The 13,273-nt window shown below is 49.9% G+C and overlaps 1 protein-coding gene across 1 annotated transcript in view; it reads right to left on the reverse strand.

Annotated features, from left to right (window-relative positions):
• The window catches only part of LOC105543757 (myosin-7-like), a 91,276-nt gene that overhangs the window by 43,147 nt on the left and 34,856 nt on the right, over positions 1-13,273 (reverse strand). Inside the window, exons 9-17 of the mRNA XM_011985834.1 lie at positions 12,610-12,748; positions 11,675-11,943; positions 9,922-10,092; positions 8,623-8,802; positions 6,794-6,920; positions 5,953-6,011; positions 5,042-5,129; positions 4,542-4,659; positions 3,217-3,347 (exon numbers count right to left, since the gene is read on the reverse strand). Coding sequence (XP_011841224.1) covers positions 3,217-3,347; positions 4,542-4,659; positions 5,042-5,129; positions 5,953-6,011; positions 6,794-6,920; positions 8,623-8,802; positions 9,922-10,092; positions 11,675-11,943; positions 12,610-12,748 — 1,282 coding nt within the window. The remainder of the gene's footprint in view (positions 1-3,216; positions 3,348-4,541; positions 4,660-5,041; positions 5,130-5,952; positions 6,012-6,793; positions 6,921-8,622; positions 8,803-9,921; positions 10,093-11,674; positions 11,944-12,609; positions 12,749-13,273) is intronic.

Below are 13,273 nucleotides of genomic sequence, written 5' to 3' on the forward strand. Positions count from 1 at the left end.
CCTATTGATGTTTTAAAAATCCCCCCAGGCCAGACACGATGACTCACACCTGTAATCCCAGTGCCTTGGGAGGCCAAGGAGGGCAGATCATGAGATCAGGAGTTCAAGACCAGCCTGGCCAACATGGTGAAACCCCATCTCTATTAAAAATACAAAAAATTAGCCAGGCGTGCTGGCAGGTGCCTGTAATCCCAGCTACTTGGGAGGCTGAGGCAGGAGAATCACTTGAACCCGGGAGGCAGAGGTTGCAGTGAGCCAAGACAGTGCCACTGCACTCTAGCCTGGGAAACAGAGTGAGATTCCGTCTCAAAAAAACAAACAAACAAACAAACAAACAAAACTCCCCAGATGAGTCTAATGTATAGCCAAGGTTGAGAACTTTGTTCTAGAGAAACTCCTGCACAGGACCATGAGCAAGGATGTTCACAGCAGCACTGCAGTACCGTGTGGCAGTGACAATGTCACCTACCAGTGAGGATGAAGCTTAGAAACATGGCGAAGCGATAAAAGCACGTCATGGAGGAATGTCACAGAGGGTGTGTCAAGTATGATGCTTCCATGAAGCTCAAAACCAAGCACGACCTACAGGCATATGTGCTCAAGCTATTTTTGAAAGGTAACGAAATGAGCCAGGTGGTGTGGCTTCTGCCTGTAATCCCAACGCTTTGGGAGGCCAAGGTGGGAGGATCGCTTGAACCCAGGAGTTGGAGAATAGCCTTGGCAACATACTGAGACCGCATCTCTATAAAAAATACAAAAATTAGCCAGGTGTGGAGGTGTGCACCCGTAGTCCCAGCTACTCGGGAGGCTGAGGTGGGAGAATTGCTTGAGCCCAGCAGTTTGAAGCTGCAGTGAGCTGTGATCATGTCACTGCACTCCAGCCTGGGCGACAGAGCAAGGCCATGTCTCTTAAGAAAAAAAAAAAAAAAAAGAATGGTTCATGTCAGAATTCAAGACAGGGTTACTCCTGGGGGTGGGAAGCGGGTGGGGGAGGAAAGACATGTAAGGTTGACATTCTGGGCTTTTCAGTGGGTTCACAGGGTGCTGGTTTTATTATTATGTTTCATAATGTAACACCGTTTTACAGGCGTCAAATAGGACATAATAGAAACTTTTAGAAGGAGAGAAGGTGCCAGGAGACCTGCATTCTGGCCTTAGCCTGCCTTGGATGTGCTGTGTGTCTGACTGTGGTTAAGTCACTATCCCTTTGGGGGACCTAGGCCTCCTCTCCTATCTGGGGAGAATGCCGCCTGCAGGGCCCCTGGGACCTCTGAGCTGCAGGAGCCCAAGATGCCACACGGGGCCAGGGAGGACAGCACCCAGCTGAGCCACTGTGGGCAAAAGATGAGAAAGAATGCTCTCTGCCCCCTAAAAGGCCCCCAAGGAGCTGGACATCGCAAGGTAGAGAAATCGGGCTTGATGTCATAAAACGTTTCCTGATATTTCAAAATTAATTGGCGTTGAGGTTTGGTCTTTGAAACAAGCATGTGGCTGGGGGTGGGGCCCACCTGAGCCACCTCCAAACATAGGAACACCATTTGCAGTCAGAACCATCCTGTTCTTTGTTCTGCTCCTGCTGCCGGTCTGCCTAGTCCTCAGGGAGCAAAGCTGTCCCCCAGCAGCCCTGGGCCTTCCCCTGGAACTGACGTGCCTCATGCAACCCTTGTACAACAGCAGGATGCTGTCTGTTTGGCCAGGTGGTAAATGGGCCAGATTCTGAGCTGTGCCAGATTCTGAGATACCAGCTCCGGCTTCCCTGGCCACACGACCGGCGCCAGTGGGCCCGATGCCGACTAGCTGTGTCCCGCCTCGTTCTGTGAAGTTGGGCATGCCATCTCCACCCCCTCTCCAGGCTTTCTTAAGTTCCCCATCTGTCAAGGGTGGGTGGGGAAAGGAGGGGCCTGCTGGTTTCTAAGATTCTTTCCAGCTCAAGTATTCAACGATCCTGTCTGCAAACCTCGAGTGTCCCCCGCAAGTCAATCGAGCTATTTACAGCACATCTTAATTGTGAAGGAGGCCAAAACAAACAGTTCCGGCAGGTTCTAGGGCAGTGTTACAATTCCACACACACAGTGTTATAAAGCAAGCTCCAGGGAGTGAGGGACTCGTTCTGTTCTCTTCACTGTGTGTCCCTAGAGCCTGGAACCGTGCCTGGCACACAGTAGGCGCACCATAAGTGTTTGCTGAGTGACCAGATGCATTAGAGGCACAGGCATGCTGGAAGCTCTCATGCCAAGCCTGCGTCATGCTTGAGAACTTGGAAGGAGAAATGATCTGCTCCAGGCAGCTCAGAGGTAGGCTTTGAGCCCGGCTCTCCTGACTGCAAAGCCAGTGAACCTCTTGTGTCACGGGGCGATCATGTTGGGGTGCAGTCTGTTGGTGGGGGGCAGGTGGGGCGGCTATGGAAGGACATCTGGCACCACTGGCCTGGCCAGCCTTTACAACCCCACCAGGATGCTGCGGGGCCAGGAAATGGGATAGACCCAGGCAACTCAGGCCCCATGAGTCAGGAGCAGGAGGCTGCTCTGTCTGAGTCAGTCCCGACTCAGCCGCCGGCTCAGAGCTGGGCTTACAGTGCTTCATTGTCCAGGTTCCGCCCAGGCAAACTTCCCCATGGGTCAGATCCGGGACCTTGATTCTGATTGGCCCTTTTTATTCTTGGAAACTCAGGGCTGAGGCCAGGTGCAGTGGCTTATGCCTGTAATCCCAGCGCTTTGGGAGGCTGAGGCAGGAGGATTGCTTGAGCCCAGGAGTTTGAGACCAGCCTGGGCAACAGAGTGAGACCCCATCTCTACAAATAATTTAAAACATGAACTGGGTGTGATGGTGTATGCCTTAAGTCCCAGCTACTTGGGAGGCTGAGGCAGGAGGATCACTTGAGCCTGGGAGTTCCAGGTTGTAGTGAGCTATGATTGTGCCACTGCACTCCAGGAAGACCCTGTCTCAAACAAAACAAAGCGTAGGGTTCTAAGAAATATTCTACCATGATTGACTTCCCCTCTGAGCTGAACTGGGTTCTATGCATGTTGCCTCTAATCTCCCCAAATTCTATGAGACTTGCATGATCAACCCTGATTTTTCAGGAAACTGATGCTCTCAGCAACTGGCAGACTTGCCCAAAGCAGGCCATTGGTCAGTGACCAGGTGGAATCCATACCCCAAAGCCCACCTTCTTGGGAAAAGGCTGAGGGAGGTGTGTAGGGGGAGACCGCCCACCAGACCCTACCTTGGTGTGTCCAATTTTGTATTCGTTTGCATCCAGGTCAATGGCTGCAAGAAGCAGCTCTGAGGCCTTTTTGTTGTCCACGAACCCCTGGGGAATCACGTTGGGGTTCAGCACTTGGTACCTGGCAGGACAGAGATGATTGACAGTCATCACTGTGCCTAAGCCAACAGCACATAAAACATGTTCATGCGGTTATCTGCTGGTCTTTGGGATGGACTTTGGACAGGCACTAGACTTGTTTGACAGATGCCCCAGGGAGGCAGAGAGATGAGATCAATAGGAGGCTCTGGAATAAGGGCTCTAGCTTGGGAGTGGACATTGGCGTGGGTTGGGGGTATAGGGAGAAGCTGTTTCTAGAAATGAAGACACCAAAATCCCTTCCTGATAGAGGCTGAAGTTGAGAAAAGGGCATTGACTCAGATATCAGAAAACAGCTTTTATAAAAAATTTATTTTTTATTTATTTATTTTTTATCCTGACCTGTGAGCAGCCCCCTTTGTGATCTTGGACACAAAAGTCCCCAACTGGGGACTTCAGAGGGGCTTGGATAAGGTGACCTCTAGTGACTTTTCCTGATCCATCAATCTGTGGTCTTATGTTCTAGGAAGTTAGAGAAGGTAGAAGAAGATCATTTCTAAGGTGGAGGTATTAGTTACCCAGTGTTCCTCCAGAAGCCCTGAGGTAAGAATTCAAGTGCAAGTAGTTTACCTGGAAAGTGGCAGAATGGGGAATGGGCAGAAAGCCAATGAAAAGCACGTTATGGAGGCAGTTAGCACAACAAGCAACAGAAGCTTAATGCTGCTTGGGATCACTGGGAGCCACAGCGCGAGTATTTACACCAAGGAAATGGGCAGACACTAGCAATCAGGGCTTCTTTTTTTGGACCTGGGAGCCCTTGTTAAACATTTACCAACACACTGCTATCTGAGCACATGTGTGGAAAATGTCTCAGACTTAGCTACCTGAAGGGTGAGGGAGCTGCGGTATTTATACACCAGCTCTCCTCAGTCACTGATTGAGGGCTCCTTCCAGGGAGGCATTAATTCCCAGGACAGCTTGCCAAGGAGGGGTAAAGAAGCATCCAGCAGCCAAGAAATGCAAGGGCTGGCAGTTGAAATTTGGGCCAGCATCTATGGCCATACCTCCCTGAACATACCCAATCTCATCTGAAATTTGGGCCAGTGTGTACTAAGGTAGTGACTGACAGTGAGGTGGTATTGACAGAGCACCATTGTGTCTGCTGCAGTGGGATGTGACTTATCAGTTGGTTAACTCCTGGGCATCTAAGCCTTGCACTGAGGGAGACATCACTCACCTCTGTTTGAACTCCGGGTACTGCAGCCTGTTTGGGAAGCCCTTCCTGCAGATTCGGATGCCTTCCAGGACACCATTGCAAGCTAGCTGGTGCATGATCAGGTGGGCATCCACCACACCTGCCAAGGGGGAGGGTGCAAGATGGAGAATCCCTCCTCTGGGGTGGGACAGGCCAGTCCTGGCCACTCAAGGAAGCTGAACTGAGCATCTGTGCCATCATCCCCAGGCTTCTCCTGTCACTGTCCTGGAGGCCCCAGGTCCCCCACCATTTGACCAATGCCCAAAAGCTCCCCTGAGTTTGATTTCTAGCTGGTTGGGCACTATTCTGCTTTATAAAGCAGCTAGAATATGATTCTTGGATGACCCATTGTTGAGATTTCTCTCTGAGCCTTGTTTTGCCCCCATCAGCCTTGGTGATGAAAGGTGGACTTAATTTGGAATGAAAACTAACTTCATAGAACCTCAGGACTTCCAGCAGGGAGCCGTGACCCCACAACATACCCGATTGCTTAAACTCATTGGGGACAATACAGCGGACAAAATGGGGTGCGGTGCTATGGAGGGTGGTCATCAGCTTGTTCAGCTGCTCCTGGGGTTGGAGGACAGAGAATGAGTGAGTGAAACTTTGCATTGATGTTGCAGGACATCTGCGCCCAGGAGAGGTATTTTATTTAGAATTTATTCACTTAAAACTGAATTAAAACTCAGCCACATGTGGTTAGTGGCTACCATATTGGGCAGTGCAGAAGAGAACGGTTCATCATTGCAGAAAGTGCCGTTGGGCAGCACCGCTCTCAAGGTCCAATGACTTGCTCAAGGGGCTGTGGTTTGTAAGAAGTGGGGCCCCTCCAGATTAAGAGCTGGTTCATTGTAGAATCTCAGTACCAGGAGGAACTGTAGGGTCTATGTGGGCAAAGCCCTGTCCACTGTTAACTTCCCTAATGGATGCTCCCTCCTCCTCTGCTTGGATATCTCCAATGAGGTGGCCTACTCTGCCTTGGGACAGCCTGATTCTTGAAAAGTGTTGACATCTTGCTTTGTGCAACATCTCCTTGTAGACTGCACTTTGGAAGGTAATGCCCAAACTTCATGGAAGTTGTAGCCAGCCCAAGACCTGCCAGCCATCTCTAGGACACGAGATCTTGGGCATTGCTATCTCGCGTGGTCACACTGCACAAATCCCTTTACTCTCCAGGTTTAAATCCAAAAATGATATAGTTGGACTGGGCCTTCTGTAAAGCTCTCTTCTGCCCAATGGTCCTTTGATTCTGTGGCCTCTTCAGAAGGAAACAGACCCCTCCAGGTAAAGAGGTGATCATAGACAGAGAAATGAAATCAGGCTGCCCCGGGTCATGAAGCAGCAGCCAGACCACCCAAGATTGAAAGGGAGGGTTGGGGGCACCCCTGCTTACCCTGTAGAAGTTGGAGACTGTCATGAAGGAGGAGCCTCTCTTCTGCTTCTTGCTTCCGGCTGAGGAAGGGACAAGCACGTTTCACGTCAGTACCGAGTGTGGAGAAAGGCAGCCTCATTAAGCACGCTGCACCAAAGCACACCCATTCTTTGGATTCAAAACGGCTTATCTTGGGGCTGGATAAGGGGGACCCTCACATGAGGAAAATGAGATCTACCAGGGAGTGGTCAAATGGGCTGGCTACAGTGTAATTGTCAAAAGAGCTGCTGTGCTCCTTGGGAGGGTGCAGCCTTTTGTGATTTCTGGTGCAAGGTGACAAACAGCTCCCATTGCCTGGGGAGGAAGAAGCACCCATAGACCACGGGAGAAGGTGCACTTTGGTGGTGAGACCAGGGAGACTGGTGTTTCTGGCCCCACTAATTGGCAACCCTATGGGGTGGGGCAGCATCCACCAGGGCATTACTCTGTGAGCTCCATGACCTCTATTGATTGGGAGGCAGGGCTGAGTTTGGCATTTGCTTCTGACAAGGGAGGGGGAAACAGGAAAGAAACACAGAGCATCTGGGTGTCAACTTTTCCAAAGCAGTATCCATCCACCTAGAGGCGAGATGTGCCCAGCAATCAGGTCAGTCACTGGAAGCTCCCAGGTTGCCTCTACATGCCTCTTTTGCAGTATCATCCATGGCCTATCTCAGCCACTTTTCATTCATTCATTCATTGGTTCACTCTCTCACTCATTCCACAAGAGTTGAATCAAAGAGTTTTGGTTCCTTCTTTCCATTTTGGGCCACAAAATGGCATCAGCACAGGGAGACTGGACACAACAAGGGGTCAGCCCTACCTGCAGCCTCCTCTTCTTTGAAGAGAAGGGCCAGGATTGCCACAGTCGATTTCTGGAACAAGCCCACCACTGTTTCATTCAGGGGGTCTTTGTTCTTCTCCAGCCAGCCTGTGATGTTATATCCCACCTGGAGAGGGCAAACACGAGTGCATAACTTTGAGGTCCAGCCTCCCCCTTTCAGGTGCCACAGCTAGAGCCCCTCTTACAGCTCTCTCCCGTTCTCAGCTCCCAGGACCAAATTTCACTCCCATGTCCTGGGGCTCCAGTTCTTGTCCTGATAACTTGCCTTGTGTCCTGGGATGCCCCTGAAGCCCCATCTGAGTTGGAGGCTCCATCATCTACCTTCTTGGGCGTTTGCAGTTTGCCCATCTAGGATACCCCAACTCTGAGCTTTGCACATAAACCCAGACTCCCCTGCTACTCTCTCCTGGACTGTGTGACCTTCTCTTGCACAGCTTACTCTGCTGGCCACACTGACCCTCCCTGACCCTTCGGTCTTTTTCTGCCTAGTGGTTTGCTGTCAGTGACTGACCGTGGCTGTAGAATCGTGAGCTACATGAAGAAATCTCTTCGCTTGGAAGCATGCAGCCCCTCTTGAAACACTGTAGGGTCTCTTCTTGCTAGGGGAGCATGCACATTCTCTTATACCACTGTAGGGTCATTGGCTGGTGGAAAGGGGGCTCCATCCATCCAGCACTGGGGACTGCATATATCCAGGTAATTGGACATCCACTAATTTCTGCTTCCCATCTTGCCACATGGTCCCCATTGCAAGGGTAGGGAGGAAGGAGTCTTTCAGGTCCTTCCATTGAGCACAGAGAAGTGAGGTAAGTAGAGGAGATGCCAGAACTTCTGGGCTTGCCATCTCCTGTGCAGCACAAAGACATTTGTCATCTCTGTGCCTTATTTTAGGGCCTTCTTGGAAATGCACAGGTCCCACTTGACTTTGAATGTTCCATTGCTATAAATAAGGAACTCTTCTCAGTTCAGTGTGGGAAAAGGGGATGGAGAGCTGCAATTTGGTCCCAAGCCTGCTGTTTGCTCCAAGTATCGGCCAAATCCATTTTACAAGCAATTGGCATTACGGTTATGGTTGATGGTATCATAAAACCTTGGCCCTGATGCCCAATGCCATCATGACTTTCCCGACAGCTCCGTCTTAAGGCTGCTGTTTCGTGGCAGTCAAGCCCATGGAGGCTCAGCAACCTCTGTGGGTAACAGGAACATTGGCACTTACAGCGATAATAAAATCCCGAGGGAACCAAATGCATTCTCATAAGCTGGCAGGACGAATGTCACCTCCCCTATTAATTATGCAAATGCAACCTGAGTCCTGGTTGCACTTAATTTCCCCACTTCCCAAGGACTAAGTTTGTCACGAGTGAAAAAACCACTCTATAAATGTCACCTTGTTGGTTTGGTGGCTACAAGCTGTCAGATAGCCAAGTTATCAGTTGGGAGTAATTAATGGGCTTGTGGAATTTTTTTGTTGTTTATTCTTTTTTGTTCTTTTTGCAAGTATTGTCATTTCTGGCCAAGACTGAACTTCAGCTGTCAAACCAAGGGCCCAGACAAGTCTGATGGGCCTGGGCAGGGTGTGGCCTAGACAGGTCTGATAGCTGCTCCCCAATGGATATCTCCTTTAGAGAAGTGATGAGGAGGTGTGAGCGGCACTCATTTCAATTGGCTGATCACCCTGTTATACCATGGTTGTGCTAGTGGAAGCGGGACGTGTCTGGAGAGGTATGTCAGCATGTACCTACAATAGTGGCAGTGATGGCAGCCAGCTGGGACCCGAAACACAGAGGGACCCTGAGGCCAGTACTCACGGTGCCTGCGTAGTGAACGAGCTCGAAGTGGGCCTCGGGCCCCTTGCCCTTGCCCCCCTTGGGCTTCAGGAAGTTGCTGGACTTGCCCAGGTGATTGTCATACAGGGCTGCCTTGAACGTGGCATCGGTGGCTTTGGGGAAGACACACTGTTCCTCCAAGATGGAGAAGATGCCCATGGGCTGGGAGGGAAGGGAACAGGGTGATGTTAGAAGAGGTTGCAGGTCCCAAAAGAGGTCAAACTGGCACTGAGCCCAGGGCCAGTGTAGAGATGCATCAGACACCCATGTGGCCATCCAGGAAGCAGGACTCTGTGCAGTGACATCTGGAAACAGTGCCTGGTGACATCTGGGAACAGTGCCTGGTGCTCTGTGGCCTTGTCATTAAACACCATGACCATTAAGACTTGAAAGAGGCTGAATTCATCGAGTCCAACAGAAGGGAAGACTGAGATCTGAAGGGACCAGATAGCTTCCCAAATGCTAATCCCACTAAACAGTGGCCCCTGGCAAGCTTGGCCTTCTAAAAAATGGGGACGTCAATGCCACCTGTGCTCTTTGCTTTTGTTTTTTTATTTAATTTATTTGTTTTGAGACAGAGTCTCGCTCTGTCACCCAGGCTGGAGTGCAGTGGCGCGGGCTCGGCTCACTGCAACCTCCGCCTCCAGGTTCAAGTGATTCTCCTGCCTCAGCCTCCCAAGTAGCTGGGATTACAGGTACCCGCCACCACACCCAGCTAATTTTTGTATTAGAGATGAGGTTTTACCATGTTGGCCAGGCTGGTCTCAAAACTCCTGACCTCAGGTGATCCACCTGCCTTGGCCTCCCAAAGTGCTGGGATTACAGGCATGAGCCACCATGCCTGGCCACAATACACATTCTTGAAGGGGACTATTTGCTGAGACCTTCCATGTGGATGTGGTTATAGGCGAAACTATTGTATTGCCTGGGTCAGAGCCTGACTCTGCCACTCACAGGTTGTGGGACCTTGGACAAGCGAGTTCCCTTCTCTGTGCCTCAATGTTCCCATCTATGAAATGGGTGTAATGAAAGTATCCCCTCCCCCACATACAATAGGTTGTGATGATCCAGTGAATGGTGGCATACAATAGCCCAATGAACAGTAGTCATTGCAGTCACTTCAGTACCCATTTTGCAGATGGGGAGCTAGAGGTCATACCAAGGAAGGTCATCAGTGGTGTCACTGACTTCCCTGAAGCCAAGTGCCACCTCCCTGCATGCACCAGTGACATCCCTTGGCCCTGGCCTCTCTCCAAGCCCCTCCTTTGAGAAGCAAGTCACCTTTTCCAGGAGGTCGATGCAGGCCTGCAGGTCGAGGCCAAAGTCGATGAAGACCCACTCGATGCCTTCCCTCTTGTACTCCTCCTGCTCCAGCACGAACATGTGGTGGTTGAAGAACTGCTGCAGCTTCTCGTTGGTGAAGTTGATGCACAGCTGCTCAAAGCTGTTGAACTGTGGTGGCAGGAGGGCAGAAAGAGGGGTGTCAGCACAGGCACAGAGAGAGCCTCTCCTAGGATTGAATGAAGTGACCAAAAGCAACACAAAACTTTGCAGAGGGCCCACTAGTGTCAGGCACTGCCCTAAGTGCCTAACAATAGCCATTTAGCACCCTATGAGAAGCAGCTCTCTGTTCCCTCCTCTACAGAGGCACAAAGTGGTTTAACACATGCCTCCGGCCACACAGTATGATGTTCAGACCCAAAATCCAGGCAACCAGACTTCAGGCCTGGATGGTAGACAGGTAGATGGTAAAACCCTGTCTCTACTAAAAATACAAAATTAGCTGAGCATGGTTGCACATGCCTTTAATCCCAGCTACTCAGAGGGCTGAGGCGGGAGAATCACTTGCACCCAGGAGGCGGAGGTTGCAGTGGGCTGAGATGGCTCCACTGTACTCTAGCCTGGGCAAAAAGTGTGAAGCTCTGTCTCAAAAACAAAACAAAACAAAAAACACAAATAAAAATAAAAAAAGAGATGAGGTCTCACCCTGTTGCCCAGGCTGGTCTCAAACTCCTGGGCTCAAGTGATCCTCCCACCTCTGCCTCCCAAAGTGCTGGGATTACAGACATGAGCCACTGCATGCGGCCCCAGTCTGAATAGAAATCATTGAAGAAAGAACCATTTTCTTTCCAGGGATGGAAATCACTCGAAATGCTCTATGGATCTGAACCCCGTATGCCTGAGGGCAGTTTGTCTTTTTCTCTGTAGTTTTTCTCCTCCTCATCTGTAAGATGAAGGAGTTTAAGGGGTGATATGGTTTGGCTCTATGTCCCCACCCAAATCTCATCTCGAATTGTAATCCCCACATTGGATCATAGGGTCAGATTTCCCTCATGCTGTTCTCGTGATAGCAAGGGAGTTCTCATGAGATCTGATGGTTTAAAAGTATTTGGCACCTCCTGCCTTGCTCTCTCTCTCCTGCCACCATGTAAGACGTGTCTGCTTCCGCTTTGCCTTTCACCGTGATTGTAAGTTTCCTGAGGCCTCCGCAGCCATGCAGAACTGTGAGTCAATTAAGCCTCTCTTCTTTATAAATTACTCAGTCTCAGGTAGTTCTTTATAGCAGTTTGAAAATGGACTAATAAAAGGGGTTTACAAGCTTTTTTTTTTTTTTAATGTGGTGAGCTGATAAATCAGCTCTTCTTAAAAACCAAACCCCTGATTTATAGTGTTTGCCAATTTCCATGGTGTAAATATTCAAGCCATGGCTAATTTCAAGCTATCAACATGATGTCAACTGGCTCACAGAATTCCTGAAAATAACACAATCTTGTTAGCCAGTACAGGCTCGCTTCAGCACACCACTCATCCCATCCTTAAAGTTCACACCATTCTTTATGACTTGGAACCATACAAATGAAGCTGGAAATTTCTGGAGTCCAAAAGTCAGAGATCCAGTGGCAAACCGAGATTGGTCTGCCCCAGGTCCAAGGTGAGAAACAAGAGAACTTTATAACTTACATAAGCAAAAAAGTAGCTTACATAAGGAGGACAGCCACCCCAAAGCAAAAACCAAATGCAAGGCCAAGCCCACCTCAAAGATCTCAAAGCCAGCGATGTCCAGCACTCCAATGAAGAACTGCCTCTGCATCTTGGTGTCCAAGGTCTTGTTAATCCTGGCCACCAGCCACTTGAACATCTTGTCATAGACAGCCTTGCCCAGAGCCCCAATGGAGTTTTGGCACTGTTCCATGTTCTGACCTTTTTGCACAAACTCATTGCCGACTTTGACCCGGGGCCTGGTGATGCCCTTCTGCAGTTCACCAGAGTTGAGACCCATGAGATGGGCGACTTTGTCAGCCACTGAGTAGAGATGGAAAAATTAGGTGAGTGCAAGGAAGATGTTGCCATGTCCAGGAGAAACCTGGCAACATCTCTTGTGGTTCAGGGATGGGGTGAAAGGCAGGGTGGAGGAGATCCCATTTTGCCAATGAGAAAACAAAGACGTGGTAATTTCTACACTTGCTCAAGGTCAGGTGGCAGCTGGGCAAGGTGGCTTATGCCTGTGATTCCAGCACTTTGGGTGGTTAAGGTAGGAGTTTGAGACCAGCCTGGGCAATATAGCAAGACCCCTTTCTACAAACAGAAAAAAAATCAGCCAGGTGTGGTGGCGTGCACCTGTAGTCCCAGCTACTGAGGAGGTTGAAGCAGGAGGATCATTTGAGCCTAAAAGGTTGAGACTGCAGTGAGCCACAACTGCGTGACTGCACCTCTGCACTCACACCTAGGCAACAAACCGAGACCTTGTCTCAAAAAATAAATACAAATTAAAACAACAACGACAACACAAAACCAAAATCACGTCTTGACTCTCAATTGTGCCTTTCTGAAAATATCAATGTCTGAACATGCATGGTTTGCAGCCACATAGAGCTGGCATATCCCTGAAATGGTCACAAAGCCCTGGAAAGCAGGGAACTTCCCACACTGGCCACCTTGTCTCTGAGCAGCCCCAGCCCCAGTACCCACCCTCAGTGGTGTCCACTTCAGCTTGCTCCTCTCTGGGCTTCTGCTTGAACTTCATGTTCCCAAAGTGCATGATACCTCCTGTCAGCTTATACACGGCCATCTTCTCCTCGGCGCTGAAGCCCAGCACATCAAAGGCTTCCTGCAAAGCAACAGAGAGATGAAGTCACGTGACCCCTGGCCTCTCATTCTACATAGTGGAGGCCATAGGACTGCCACAGTGGGGCCACGCCAAAGGGCCACTGTGGCAAGGCATGGACGCTGGAATTGGACATCCCCTGAACAGGGAGAGTTCTGTTTTCCTCCAAGGGGCCCAGATCAGATGTTCTGCAATATAGTCATTTTATTTATTTACAATAACCTCTCTGGCTTCTGTTTCATCATCTGCAAGATGGTGATGATAAGGATAGATCAGAATGATGTGACAACGTTTAGTCCAGTGCTTGGCACATAGTAAGTGCTCAAGAAAGGGAGGTATTATTATTGTTATTTTATTTTATTTTTTGAGATTGGGTCTTACCTTTTTGCCCAGAGTAGGGTACAGTGGCACGATCATGGTTCACTGCAGCCTAGAACTCCTGGGCTCAAGTGATCCTCCCACTTTAGCTTCCCGAGTACCTGGGATAACAGGTGCGTGCCACCACACCTGGCTAATTTTATTTATTTA

This window comes from Mandrillus leucophaeus, unplaced genomic scaffold (assembly GCF_000951045.1).
Source record: "Mandrillus leucophaeus isolate KB7577 unplaced genomic scaffold, Mleu.le_1.0 Scaffold29, whole genome shotgun sequence".
Classification (NCBI taxonomy): Eukaryota; Metazoa; Chordata; class Mammalia; order Primates; family Cercopithecidae; genus Mandrillus; species Mandrillus leucophaeus.